The sequence below is a fragment of the Lycium barbarum genome, chromosome 6, assembly GCF_019175385.1.
Source record: "Lycium barbarum isolate Lr01 chromosome 6, ASM1917538v2, whole genome shotgun sequence".
NCBI classification, from domain to species: Eukaryota; Viridiplantae; Streptophyta; class Magnoliopsida; order Solanales; family Solanaceae; genus Lycium; species Lycium barbarum.
The window spans coordinates 89,042,466-89,056,362 of record NC_083342.1 but is presented as its reverse complement, the minus strand read 5'-3'; the positions used below and the strand labels follow the sequence as shown (position 1 = coordinate 89,056,362).

The 13,897-nt window shown below is 34.4% G+C and overlaps 1 protein-coding gene across 1 annotated transcript; it reads left to right on the top strand.

Annotated features, from left to right (window-relative positions):
• The first annotated feature begins 1,641 nt into the window (after positions 1–1,641).
• On the top strand, positions 1,642–11,096 carry LOC132644712 (uncharacterized). The gene is made up of 13 exons (XM_060361319.1): positions 1,642–1,850; positions 3,365–3,489; positions 3,620–3,746; positions 4,962–5,089; positions 5,176–5,245; positions 5,330–5,432; positions 7,847–7,964; positions 8,184–8,265; positions 8,716–8,777; positions 9,574–9,646; positions 9,757–9,837; positions 10,087–10,170; positions 10,726–11,096. Exons 2-13 carry the CDS (start codon positions 3,455–3,457, stop codon positions 10,888–10,890), a joined length of 1,128 nt encoding a protein of 375 aa, XP_060217302.1. The 5' UTR covers positions 1,642–1,850; positions 3,365–3,454; the 3' UTR covers positions 10,891–11,096.
• The last annotated feature ends 2,801 nt before the right edge of the window (positions 11,097–13,897 follow it).

The following is a 13,897-nucleotide window of genomic DNA, read 5'->3' as shown; positions in this document are numbered from 1 at the left end:
CTTAAAATTTCAAAACGCTACTAATACACAAATGTAAATTCAAGAACTTTTATAAATAATTTCTTCAAGATTTATCAAATTATACATATTTTAGCCGCATACAACTAAATCAAGTTAGAAGAAGAAAACTCATTACCTTTTGCATTTTATTAAAAAAATAAGTCTGGATTTTCTACACTACTATACTCATATAATATAATTTATCTCAAGTTTAAATTGGTTAGTCTTCTTTTTTAAAAAGCTTCTAATTATTTGGAAATTATCATATTTTGCAAGTTTCAATAATATTATTATTTAAAGCTTTAACAATATTTATAGTTTATTTTAGATGGCATTTGAGGTTTCTTTTGTCCAAATTATCCTGCAAGTCTTGTTTTAAAATAGCATTTTTTTTTAAAAAGCCTTAGCATATTTCTAAGTCTTGTTTTAAACAGCGTTACTATATTTTCACCTCAGTAGTATCATAAGCCACTTTCTTAAATTTAAGCACCTCATTTAACCTTAATTAATTAACCTAAGTTTGGCCGGATAACCGTAGTTAACGGATTCTAAAGGATGCCTAACCCCTTCCCTTTAGGATAATATAGAGCCCTTACCTAGAATCACACTGGCTAAGCAGACTATTAACAGAGGTTTAGTTAGCTTTACTTTAGTTAATAATTAGGTGCCCTAATTCACCTTAAAATCAATTAGGTGGCGACTCCTTAAAATAAAATAAATAGGAATCACCAAAATGTTGTACTCCGATTTAACCCGGTTAAAATGGGGTGTAACAGTAGCGGCTATGTATTTCCCAAGTTACATTTTCTCTTGATTTCTCTCGATAGAATTTATACATAAAATAATATACCCTAATGATAGGAGGAATTAACCAAAATAGTGATTCTTGGTGTTTTCAATAAGATTATTAGCAGGAGGAGAACAAGGAATTGATTAGGTTAATCAATGAATGGTACCAATTGTCGATTTTCTACAGAAATTAAGTGTATGAATATGAAGAAAAAAAAGAAAAGGTTTGTTTTTTTCCAGAAAAATGTGTACTATGATTTACGGCATGTGAACGAAATTAAGAATGTCATCTTTTTAATTCTCTTTATTTCAAAAATTAGAAAATAAAATATTTTTTGACACAAGGAGATGTAAAACAAACACTTGGATATAGATTTATTAAATTTCTAAAATGGTGAAAACGTATGTTTTTAACTTAATATTTACTAAAATTTAAAAAAACAACTAAAACGAGAGGATCAAAATTAGACATTTACAACTATCCCTTTTTAGTTGAAACTGTGTAAATTTGAAGGAAGAATATTAAATAAAAATAACTATGAAACAAATGTGACTAAATCAATAAAAGTATTATTTTTTATTTTTGAGTATTAGAAAAATGACCAAGACCATAATGGTGTTTGGATTGACTTTTTAAAAGTAGCTTATAAGTCAAAAGCTAAAAGTAGGAATACCCAACTTTTGACTTTTGACTTATTTTTATATTTTTTTTTGCTTAAAAATAAATGCTTAAAAGCACTTTTTATCTTTCCCAAACGCCACACATGTCATTAATATAACCGCGCGAACACTAGTACTAAATACCTTGGATGTCCTAAAATGTTATTTTATATTCCTCTTGGTTGGTTAATTGCAAGACGGCGTTTATTTTGTCAGATCAGAAAACCTTTTTTTCAATTATATTTATTACTATGTCAGTGAAGCTTGTTTTCATGCTTTAATCCCTGAGTAAAAGCGAGTTATAGCCAAGAGGAAAGGCTATTCCCATTACATTTGAAGCTGTCCTTATATATTGGTTCGTTTTGTCTTCTCCAACGGGGCACTGGAGAAGTAGCTTCAACGTAAAACCCTAAACCCTATTTCCTCCTTTTATTGTTTTTGTGCTTTTCCCTTGTTTTATTTTAGTTTTTCTTGTTTGTTGCTTAAGTTCCCTAATTTTCTTTTTAAACCCCATCAACAATATATTTTACTCTTCGCTTTTGGGGTGAAGGGGTTAGAGGGAAAAGAGCTTACGTGGGAAGAAAGTAATCAAGTGTAGAAATTGCAATTTGGGTATCTGGGATATGATTAACATATTATAATGAAAGCAAGATTATATGGAGAACATAGAAAGATGTGTTTTTCTCTCTCTTTCTGAATGAGCATGAATTGTTAACTTTGAGAGGAAACCACTGTATCCAACTTTAATTGGTTACTGATGTAAAATTTTGAAACTTGTCATAATTGTATAGAATAATGCCCCATCTCCTCTGATTTATATCATACTGGGTCTTCTGAAATGTTTAACACTATTCCAGTTTTGGTATTATTCCGTATAACTTTCACAAATTTCAAGTATCTAATTCCTTTTACTATTTAAATTTTAAACTTCGATTTGGTTTTTCTATCTCTGACTAACTTTAAAATAAACTTGCAAGTTTCTTCCATTTCTACTAATATGATGCACAAGTCAAATTTAACTTATTAAACTCCATATCCAGTCGAATGGCGTCACTATCAATGAGATGACTAGTATATGATTAGTGGAATAGTGTGAAAACATTTGGGACGTTTAAAATAGGAAGAATGTCATTAATTTGCTGATAAGTAATATTTTATTATTATTATAGAGGATTCGTATCACCGACCTTGACAAGCTTAGGGTTGAGATGTAGTTCATTGTTGGTTGATGATAATATTTGATTAGCGAAAACAGCACCAGGTGGGTCCTGGTTATACAAGAAGGCTATAAATGATCTAATCTTTCTCGTATCTGTACCCGAGCCAAGGAAATCCTTCATAGCATCTATATCAATTTAGCTTTTTTAGATTGCCCCGAAAAGATAATGACTTTATACATGTGTATTTTCAACAGTGAAGTGCATCAATTCTGCCTCCTAAGCATCTAGAACCTTTTTCTTAACCACAAAATGAATGCTGGAATTGTACTCCAAATGTTTTTGATTTGTCTTTATAACTTCTGTTCTTTCTAACTTGTGATGGTGGCATTTCTGGTCTTCTAGGCAATACCTACAGCACCTGTAATATTATTTAAAATGTTCAGTAAGTTGAGCAAGTCTATCAACTCCCAGTTCCTAGCTGTTTGTCCTTAATCTAATGACCCAACTATTTTTTGGCATATATGGGGCTAGGTGTCTTTAGGTACTTTTTATTAAGTTAATTATCTATTTGTGCAAATGTTTCAAAGCGCCTCTGTAGATAGCATGTCCTCTTGTGTGTTGCCAATTTCTACCCAATGGTAGGTACATAAAAGAGCAGCCTACGCTCAACTTAGAGGGAAGAAGAAATCTACTGGTCATTGTTTGATTGCTTCTTTAACTCCTTTTCATTCTGTTATCTTGAAAAACCGTGGCAGATTGTCATCAAACTTCTTTATGGAAGTTCAAGCAAACCGAGGACATCGTGTGCTTATCATCATAACTCCAAGCTCCACTCTACTTCTCTAATGGGTGCAGAGCGCTATCCTCCTCCTTGGTTCAGGTGCATATATTTAAGACTAATTTTCTCTCTTTACAAAGTTAATAAGCTCCCTATTATTATTATTTTTTACTTAAAAGAAAAAACAAAGAGAAAAGCTCCCTAATATTTGTAAGCCTTTGTATTTAAACAGTGTTGCCCCCATGATGGAATGGACGGATAACCACTACAGAACTTTGGCCCGTCTTATCTCAAAAAAGGCATGGCTCTACACGGAAATGCTTGCTGCAGAAACAATTGTTTACCAGACTGGCAATTTGGTAAAGTTCTGCTCCATGGAAAATGAGATTCTAGTGCTTCTCTACCCAACTATAAAGTACTTTTTTGTTTCTTACTGATAATTAGAGCTAAGCAAAAAAGAAGAGAATCACGCGAGCTAATCCTTTGTTCTTATTCTAGAAAAAGATAAATGAGAAAGAGAAGAACAGTTGCCATTCTTTCAAATATCCTTCCGAAGGTGAGCATTGTTGCAGCCCCGGGACTTTGGTCTAGTGGTTAGAGGGAAGTGCCTGATGTGTCTGTTAGACGCACATCATGGGCTTGAAATACGCTGCAGACAAAAGCATGGTATTTAGGCGGAGAAGGGTAATTAAGTTTTGAACTGTGTGCACCTAGCCCTCGGGGATATCTCGGTTACTTTTTTATTTTAAAAAAGAAAAGGTGTGCATTGTTGCACCCCCTCTGCCCCAAAGTTTGTTAACAGTTAGCATTTGGAAAGCTACATGAATTGGGATCATGCTATAGTAAGTGCAATGACAACAACTATGCTTCATTTCTATACATTGTGCTATATATTATGTAAAGGCTCACAATTACAGGGGATTCAAACTAGTCTACGTTAATTTAACTCAAGTGTACAGGTTAAATTTTTCATTGAAGGTGCATAAATCATAATATCCTGTGATTTTATCTTACCCATTTGTTTTAAATCTTGGACAGTGGAATTGTCAAAAGTTGCTTTCTGTAATCTTGATCCTGTGGCTGCCAGCCCCAATTTTCATGATAAAAGAAATAGTGTATGTATGTCTCTGTGGGTATATACCTTCTTTTGACATGATGTAAACTGACCATCTACAAAGAGAAGCTTACAGTTAACACTTTTATAGATGGCGCCTGACACTTGTATTTGATGATGAATTGGAATGTTTTTATTTCAATTACTATAGAATCTTTGGGTTGTTGTTCGAGGGTTGAGTTAGCCAAGTTGGTTGGTCATTTGCCTTTACCTAAACTAAGACCCTTGTCCCAGTTAGATGGTCCCGTAGAAAAGGAATATTTATTTCTTTAGTGTAAAATCTGTGGGAAAGAAGGGGACCAGATGATATATTAACCTAGGTAGGTCTCCAAAAGGAACTTTCTTGTACTGATAGGTTATTGCGCTTGGACCTTTAAGAGCAGCTTGTCATTCACTAATGCTTGTGTCTTTCTATTGTCCAGTGAGATCTGACATTTATGTGATTTTTCTAATATACCAGGATAGGTTCTTGGCATATGGCCCTGAGCAACATCCTATAGTGCTTCAAATTGGGGGAAATAATTTGGAAAACTTGGCCAAAGCGACACAACTGGCAACTCCTTATGGCTATGATGAAATTAATTTTAAGTCCGTTCTGCTTTTCCTATCTACAATATAGGTTTCTAGCTTTTATTCAGACCCATAACTGATACCTTTTCTTTATTATATAACAGTTGTGGATGTCCTAGCCCAAAAGTAGCTGGGCATGGGTGTTTTGGTGTGCGCCTCATGCTTGATCCAAAGGTTCAGATTTGTTTGCTTGATACATCAAATATATTATTTATCTGTATGGTTGCTCTGATATATGCATAAATTTTACAAGGAAAGTTTGTTGCTGAGGCCATGTGCGTAATTGCTGCAAATACAAATGTTCCCGTCAGCGTGAAATGCAGAATTGGACTTGATGACCACGACTCATACAATGAACTGTGTAAGCTCTTCAAAGTTCAAACTTTCACTCGCTCACAGGAAATGAGAATCAAAATTTAATTCTTCAATTCTCAGTCTTTTGATTTTATGTGTTCCTTTATCTTGTCTTGTGGGTTATGACTCCCTTTTTATGCTCCAACCTTGCATCAAGAAAATTATCAAAATTGAGTCCTTTAGTTTCTTTATAATATATCTCCAAGCAGGTCTTTGGTGTCCTTGTAGCTGCTTGGGCTTTCGAGTAGATCTTAGAAAGCTGACAATAACTTTTAACTATGAACTAGAAGCAAATTGCATTACCACTTAACTCAGAGCAGAAACCATGTTACACTTCAGGTTTTGATTTTTATGTGTTCCTTTATCTTGTCTTGTGGGTTACGACTCCCTTTTTATGCTCCAACCTTGCTTCAAGAAAATTATCAAAATTGAGTCCTTTAGTTTCTTTATAATATATCTCCAAGCAGGTCTGTGGTGTCCTTGTAGCTCCTTGGGCTTTCGAGTAGATCTTAGAAAGCTGACTATAACTTTTAACTATGAACTAGAAGCAAATTGCATGACCACTTAACTCAGAGCAGAAGCCATGTTACACTTCAGGTTTTGATTTTTATGTGTTCCTTTATCTTGTCTTGTGGGTTACGCCTTCCTTTTTATGCTCCAACCTTGCTTCAAGAAAATTATCAAAATTGAGTCCTTTAGTTTCTTTATAATATATCTCCAAGCAGGTCTTTGGTGTCCTTGTAGCTGCTTGGGCTTTCGAGTAGATCTTAGAAAGCTGACTATAACTTTTAACTATGAACTAGAAGCAAATTGCATGACCACTTAACTCAGAGCAGAAGCCATGTTACACTTCAGGTTTTGATTTTTATGTGTTCCTTTATCTTGTCTTGTGGGTTACGACTCTCTTTTTATGCTTCAACCTTGCTTCAAGAAAATTATCAAAATTGAGTCCTTTAGTTTCTTTATAATATATCTCCAAGCAGGTCTTTGGTGTCCTTGTAGCTGCTTGGGCTTTCGAGTAGATCTTAGAAAGCTGACTATAACTTTTAACTATGAACTAGAAGCAAATTGCATGACCGCTTAACTCAGAGCAGAAGCCATGTTACACTTCAGGTTTTGATTTTTATGTGTTCCTTTATCTTGTCTTGTGGGTTACGACTCTCTTTTTATGCTTCAACCTTGCTTCAAGAAAATTATCAAAATTGAGTCCTTTAGTTTCTTTATAATATATCTCCAAGCAGGTCTTTGGTGTCCTTGTAGCTGCTTGGGCTTTCGAGTAGATCTTAGAAAGTTGACTTTAACTATGAACTAGAAGCAAATTGCATGACCTCTTAACTCAGAGCAGAAGCCATGTTACACTTCAGGTGGCTATATTTCACACGGTCTTTTTGTTCCCTTTGAGCATACTGTATTAATAGGTTTGTGGGGAGGGGAGCACCTCTGTACTTGCACACCCGTTGACACAAGTTACTTAACCGTTCCTCTCATGCCGGATCTGAAATTAAATGTGTCATCATACATATAAGAAAGGGTACTGGAAATCATTTTTAAGAGAAAAAGTGTGGTTATTGTCTCTGCAAGGGCTTATGCTTTAAAAATTCTATGTAGGATAATGTGCATAGTGGCCTTCCCAAAAAAGTTTCTACATAAAACTTTGTCAACTAGGTTAGCTTATAGCCTGGTATGTTGTTTGACCTGAACAGAATCCCTAATTTCCCCCTCTTAGTAAATATAACCCATTAGGCTTTTATGTATTATTACTGGACGATTTAACTAAGAGTGTTGACCATTATCAGCCAGATGATACAGATACGAAGTTCATGTTATTTAACTAGATGCCACAGTATTAGGAATCTTAGCTTCTTGCATGTTCATCTATGCTTTTGGGTACATGCCCCTTTAGTTGACATTCTTACATAATTTGCTAAGTCCTAGCAAGTTGCATGCTTAATTTGTCTGAGTATCTCATGCATATTTGCCATATTTGTCTACTGCTGCTGTTTAGGATATTTCTTATGTTTGTATGCACTAGAGCTAGCTATGATGAGTGCTTGGTTCTGCCTCATTTTTATCAGAACAGAGCTATTAAAAGGGGGGAAAAAAAAGAAGAGAGAATGTGAAAGGTGTTGTCTGATAACTGATTGACCTTCCTCAATGAGTCTTACCCTATCTACTATGGGTTACTTGCACCAGGTGGTAAATAGTACTGCTATCTTCTCCATAGATAAGAAAAAAATTGATTTTGGGTGGTAAATAATACTCCTTGTATAGATGATTGGGTGGAGTTTGAGAATCATATCTTCTTGTAGATTCTCTACCTTTTGGTATGCCCCTTATGTACGGCCAGTTTGGCCATGTTTATGAATGAAAATACTTTTACTTGATCAAAAAAAAAAAAAACTTTTCCTTTAATGTGTACAGGTGATTTTATTTACAAGGTTTCTTCTCAGTCACCAACTCGGCATTTTATTATACATTCCCGGAAGGCATTACTTAATGGAATCAGCCCAGCAGATAATCGAAAAATTCCCCCACTCAAGTACGCATTTTGTAATAGCTTAATAATCCAGCAAGGATTTATGATAATGAAAAGAGTGAATTTATTTATCTCTGTTTAATCATTTACTGGTGTTATTGTAGCCATGACATTGAACTACTACATGCCTGTCTTTATATCTTATTTATTGTTCCTAATCACTGATAGGCAAAATGATCTTAATAATTGTTCATAATAACTACCTAACTTGGCCATTTACAGGTATGAGTACTACTATGCCCTTTTGCGTGATTTCCCTGATCTACAGTTTACGATAAATGGAGGCATAAATTCTATTGATGAGGTACATATCTCAAACCTAATATGGAGTTAACATGTACTAATTTGTGAAAATGTTGTTAAAAATGATAAAATCTGTTCCATTTAAAATACCTAATTAATCACATTGCATTTATAGAGAAAAAACTACAGAGATTAGTCGGCAAAATTGTAGATATTATGGCCACTAGCGATTCAGGGTCCCAATCTTGTGGAAATTAGGCTTGGGAATCTTGCTGAGAACTTCAAAAGTAAATGGGTTTTAGTCTTTCTTGCACATTGATTGTGTAAGCTTGGTCAAACTTCATATTTGCACATGCCTTGCAAGGTGGTCCTTGCTGATTCACACGGGATTCCACGTGCCCCATGCTGGATTCCTTCTCCATATGCAAATCTTTTTGTGGTTATTCATATTCTATTTTAACACTGCAACTCGCATAGTACCCAACCCCTTTTCTGGTTATTTCATTTGTAGGTTAATGCAGCACGTATGGAAGGAGCTCATGGGGTTATGCTGGGACGTGCAGCTTACAGCAAGTATGAGAAGTGTCAATTCTAGTAACTGTTTCAATAATTCGTCCAGATATTATTGTGACTTTGTTAGTTTGATAGATGTCTACATATTTGTATTGTCCCCGCTTCTAGACGTCTACATATTTATTTTACACTATTAATACTAGTCTCTTTTATTTACTACTTGACACCTGAATATGACCTCCCGAATATAGATTTTGTATGGATTATGTAGGTTTGTCATCTTCTCCTGTAATGCCCTTGTAGATCTTGCAAGTTGAAAATATGTAAGTTTGAGCTAACCGCTACATTGAAAAAGAAAAAAGAAAATTGTCTCTAGAGATCTTGAGAGAACAATGCCCATCGGATTTTCTTTTAGCTGGTATTGGCAATAAAGCAGAGTTATCGGTAGAAAGGCGGTTTTTGTAACACATGAATCTTTAAAATTGTAAATATGCTGTGAACTTCAAATTAATGGTTTTGAGCTATTCTGTCTGGATAAACTTGTCAGTTTGGATCCATGTGAAAGATGGATTCTTGGTAAGTAGAAGCTTTTGATATTTGTAGTGTTTGAGAAAAAGAAGAGAAGCCTTTTGGCATCTGTTCTGTAGGGGAAAAATATCTTGTGCATGTAGTTGCATTGGTGATTTGTTGGTCCAGCGGTTCTTTGTTGTGACTCTGATTCTAGTTTTTGGGTTCATTAATGTAGAATGATAAAACCCATCTTGTCTTTTGAAGCTCTTAACTGCTAACATTGACATCCAGTTTTTTTATTTCTCTAATTTTCTTGACATGTTAAGACAACTCGTGCTTTTGACAGTCCATGGCAGATTCTAGGACTTGTTGACAGCGCTATCTATGGTGCACCTCTGCGTAGTATAACCCGGCGCCAGGTTCTCATTGCCATCTGCATTCTAGTTTTTTTTTTTTTTTTTTTTTTTTTTTTGGCGTCCTACTTAAATAGCATAACGGGTTTTAATTACTCGCATCTTTGTTGGAGCAGGTTCTTGAACAATATCAGGTCTATGGTGATTCAGTCGTTAGAATGTATGGGAGTAAGCCAAATATTCGGGATGTTGTCAAGGTAGGGTTACTCTTCATTTTATCCTTTCGAGCTGTTAACCTTAGCTGTGTCCAGAGTTTTGCAAGCATGAACACACTTCTTTTAAGAGCTCAGTATACGAGCTTTATTTTGTCCTGGACATTGCTGTCATCATAGGATTTTACTATTTACTGCATCGACTAATTTTTTGTTTTTAAAGTTTAACATTTGTGAGGGCTTTGTTCTAAAAACATTTTACTGCTTTCATCATTTTAACTTTTCCCTGTACAGCCTCTGCTCGGTCTATTTCATGCAGAGCCTAGAAATGTTATGTGGAAGCGTAAGGTTGACGCTGCTCTCCTCAAAAAGGGCATGGTATGTACTGTAGAGTTATGACAATTGGAAGTCCTCTCTTTAATAACCATAACAGTTGGAATTGCTCTTTCAATTGCCTTATTCTTGCTATGGTGCAATTATATCTTTCACTTAGTATGAAAATTGTTCCCTGCTAATCACAATCTCTGCAGGTTCTTACCCTCTACGTTTTATTTTCCCAACTGAATTGGATTTACGTAGTTTAGAGAAAACTGTTTGGATGAGCCATAATGTTTCGTTATGGTGGCGACATAATAAAATAACCATGGGAAGATGTGAAAATGGTGGCATTGCTACATATTAATTTGACTTTATGAGATTCGTGGACCTTGCTATTTTAGGAAAGATGTCACATTCACATGCATTTTAACCACATTCATCTGAACGAAAGAATGGTTGCCATCCAGGAGAAAGCTCTATTAAATTTTTGTTAGTCACACGCAGATTTACTCTAAATGTTCACATTTATTATTAATGTGTTTAAAATCATATTTCTATGCTGCTTGCTGCATTAAGCTGTTGCTTAAGTTTTCAAAACTGATTTAAACCTTGTAGACAATTAAATCCCTTCTCGATGAGACGCTAGGGGAAATTCCAGACAGAGTCCTTGATGCCCCCATTACAGAAGTGCCCTCTGGTAGTACGGATACATTCATTAAGGCGAAGAGTTTGTTACCTCCCCCATACACAGTTAATGAAGAGGAATTACTGTATGCTTAAATATACATGTTTTTTTCCTTTGTGTTCACTGAAATATATTCATTCTTTCTGTATTATGTATTCTAGTTGCCTCATTTTTCGGAGACCAACTCTCTCCAATGTAACCAGCTACATGTCTTGTAAAAGTGAAATGTTACAAACAAACAGGTGCTACTGACATGTTTTTCTATTTTCTTTTAAATATTATAGGGAAACTTTGAAAGGAATAGTTAGAAATTGAAACCCCCCCCCCCCCCCCCCCCTCAAAAGATTGCGTAAAAGATTCAACCAGTACCGACTGCCTTGATGTTATTACATTCTTGGAACCATAGTCATTGCATCTCATTTATTTTGGATATTCGCAATTTTTGAAGGAAAAACTAGTGTGGGGGATGACGATCTTGTGAAAATCGCCATTCTGTATTTAGATATCCTATTCTCAATTGAGACTTCGACAACTTATGTATTTAAGTTGCACTTTGACTTAGTTGAGAGTGGTGAATACAGGCCCTATTCTTGGGGAAACGATTGTTTCAAGGCCAATTTTGATGTTTCTTGGCTGATAGCAGCTCTTTTCCAAGCTACATTTTTTTTATTCATCTTTATTGTTGAAACAATGAGTAAAAATACTTCAATGAAGACTCCTACTCGTAAAAGCAACAAGCTATTTGCCTCATCAAGCCCAAAAATAAGGCTGATTTCTAACTTTAATTTGCATGCATTCACTCAAAGTCCTGTTAAGAAAGGAGAAAAATCACTTATTGTGGCAGTAGTTCAACAAAAAATGCCTACCCGAAATGATACTGAAAGGAAGGGGAAAGAAATTTTGTCTGCAAAGTCCAAAGAAATCATCTATGATTTTGATTTTGAAAGCGAATTCGGTTGTCCTGCTGCTAACAAAAACAAGGTTGACAGCGTGAAAATAGCAAAAGGAAAGAAAAAAATTGAGGCTTCTATTGTTATTACAAAAAAGGTTAACAAAGGTGAAACATCAAAGAGGACGCGTGACAAACCTAAATTGGAGGTATAAAACAAGTATTTATACTTCAATTGTTGTTTTATGGTCAAATGATTGGTATGAATTTTGTATAGAAAATGGTATGTTTCATTTTAATTTTTGATTTTTATTATTTTGTGTATGAATATTGTATAATTTAGGTATATTTTAGTATTTTTATTTTTATTCTCGGTTTTTATTATTTTGTGTATGAATATTGTCTAATTTAGGTATATTTTAGTATATAAACCTGAGCCATATTGCAAGGCACACTTTATTGGATTCCGTTACCGTTCTCTTGAATATGCTCAAGAAGCATTTCAACCTTAAGGGTTCCTCTAAAATATCGCCAAATTAATTTGTGTAGAAAATGGTATTTTTCAATTTTATAGTTGGTTCTTATTATTTGTGTATGAATATTGGTCTCGAATTTCTTTAGTAATAATAAAAATTTGTTATTTATTATATATTTAGGTAAAGAAGATGCCAACTCGCTTTTGTTCTTACATCAACATCAAAGCTATTGATAATATAAAGGGGCGACTAAAGGAAAAGCAATTGCAGATGTTTAGGGATTCCCCATTTGGATATTTTCTTGATTTACCGAATATCAAGGTTCACCCACAGCTCATTTGCAGCTTGATGTATGCGGAGACTGAAAACGATAGGGACGATATGTTTATCGTCATGTTGAATGGGAACGAGCTATATTTTGACATAAGAGAGTTTGCCGTTATCAGTGGTTTGAAATGCGGCATGCCGAGTGATTTCGTTTCGGACCCTAATTCACCAAACATATTAATGAATAGTTACTTTCCCGATCAAAAAAGAGTACCAAAGAGTGAGTTGATAAGGATTTTTGAAGGAAAAACTAGTGTGGGGGATGACGATCTTGTGAAAATCGCCATTGTGTATTTTATTAGCACATTCCTATTCTCAACTGAGACTTCGAAAGCTTATGTATTTAAGTTGCACTTTGACTTAGTTGAGAGTGGTGAATGCAGACACTATCCTTGGGGAAACAATTGTTTTAAGGATACACTTGGTTCCGAAACGAAATCACTTCGGCATGTCGCATTTCAAACCACTGATAATGGTAAACTCTATTATGCCAAAATAGAGCTCGTTCCCATTCAACATGACGATAAGCATATCGTCCCTATTGTTTTCAGTCTACGCATATATCAAGCTGCGAATGAGCTGTGGGTGAACCTTGATATTCGGTAAATCAAGAAAATATCCAAATGGGGAATCCCTAAACATTTGCAATTGCTTTTCCTTTAGTCGCCCCTTTATATTATCAATAGCTTTGATGTTGGTGTAAGAACAAAAGCGAGTTGGCATCTTCTTTACCTTAATATATAATAAATAACAATTTTTTATTATTACTAAAGAAATTCGAGACCAAGATTCATACACAAATAATAAGAACCAACTATAAAATTGAAAAATACCATTTTCTATACAAAATTTATAAAAATTAATTTGACGATATTTAGAGGAACCCCTAAGGTTGAAATGCTTGTTGAGCATATTCAGGAGAACAGTAATGGAATCCAATAAAGAATGCCTTGCAAATATGGCTCAGGTTTATATACTAAAATATACCTATATTATACAATCTTCATACACAAAATAATAAAAACCAAAAATAAAAATGAAAATACCAAAATATACCTAAATTATACAATATTCATACACAAATTAATAAAAACCAAAAATAAAAATGAAACATACCATTTTCTATACAAAATTCATACCAATTATTTGACCATAAAACAACAATTGAAGTATAAATACTTGTTTTATACCTTCAATTTAGGTTTGTCAAGCGTCCTCTTTGATATTTCACCTTTGTTAACCTTTTTTTTTTTAAATAACAATGGGAGCCTCAATTTTTTTCTTCAGTTTTGCAATTTCCACACTGTCAACCTTGTTTTTCTTAGCAGTAGGACAACCGAATTTGCCTTCAAAATCAGAATCGTAGATGATTTCTTTGGACTTTGCAGGCAAAATTTCTTTCCCCTTCCT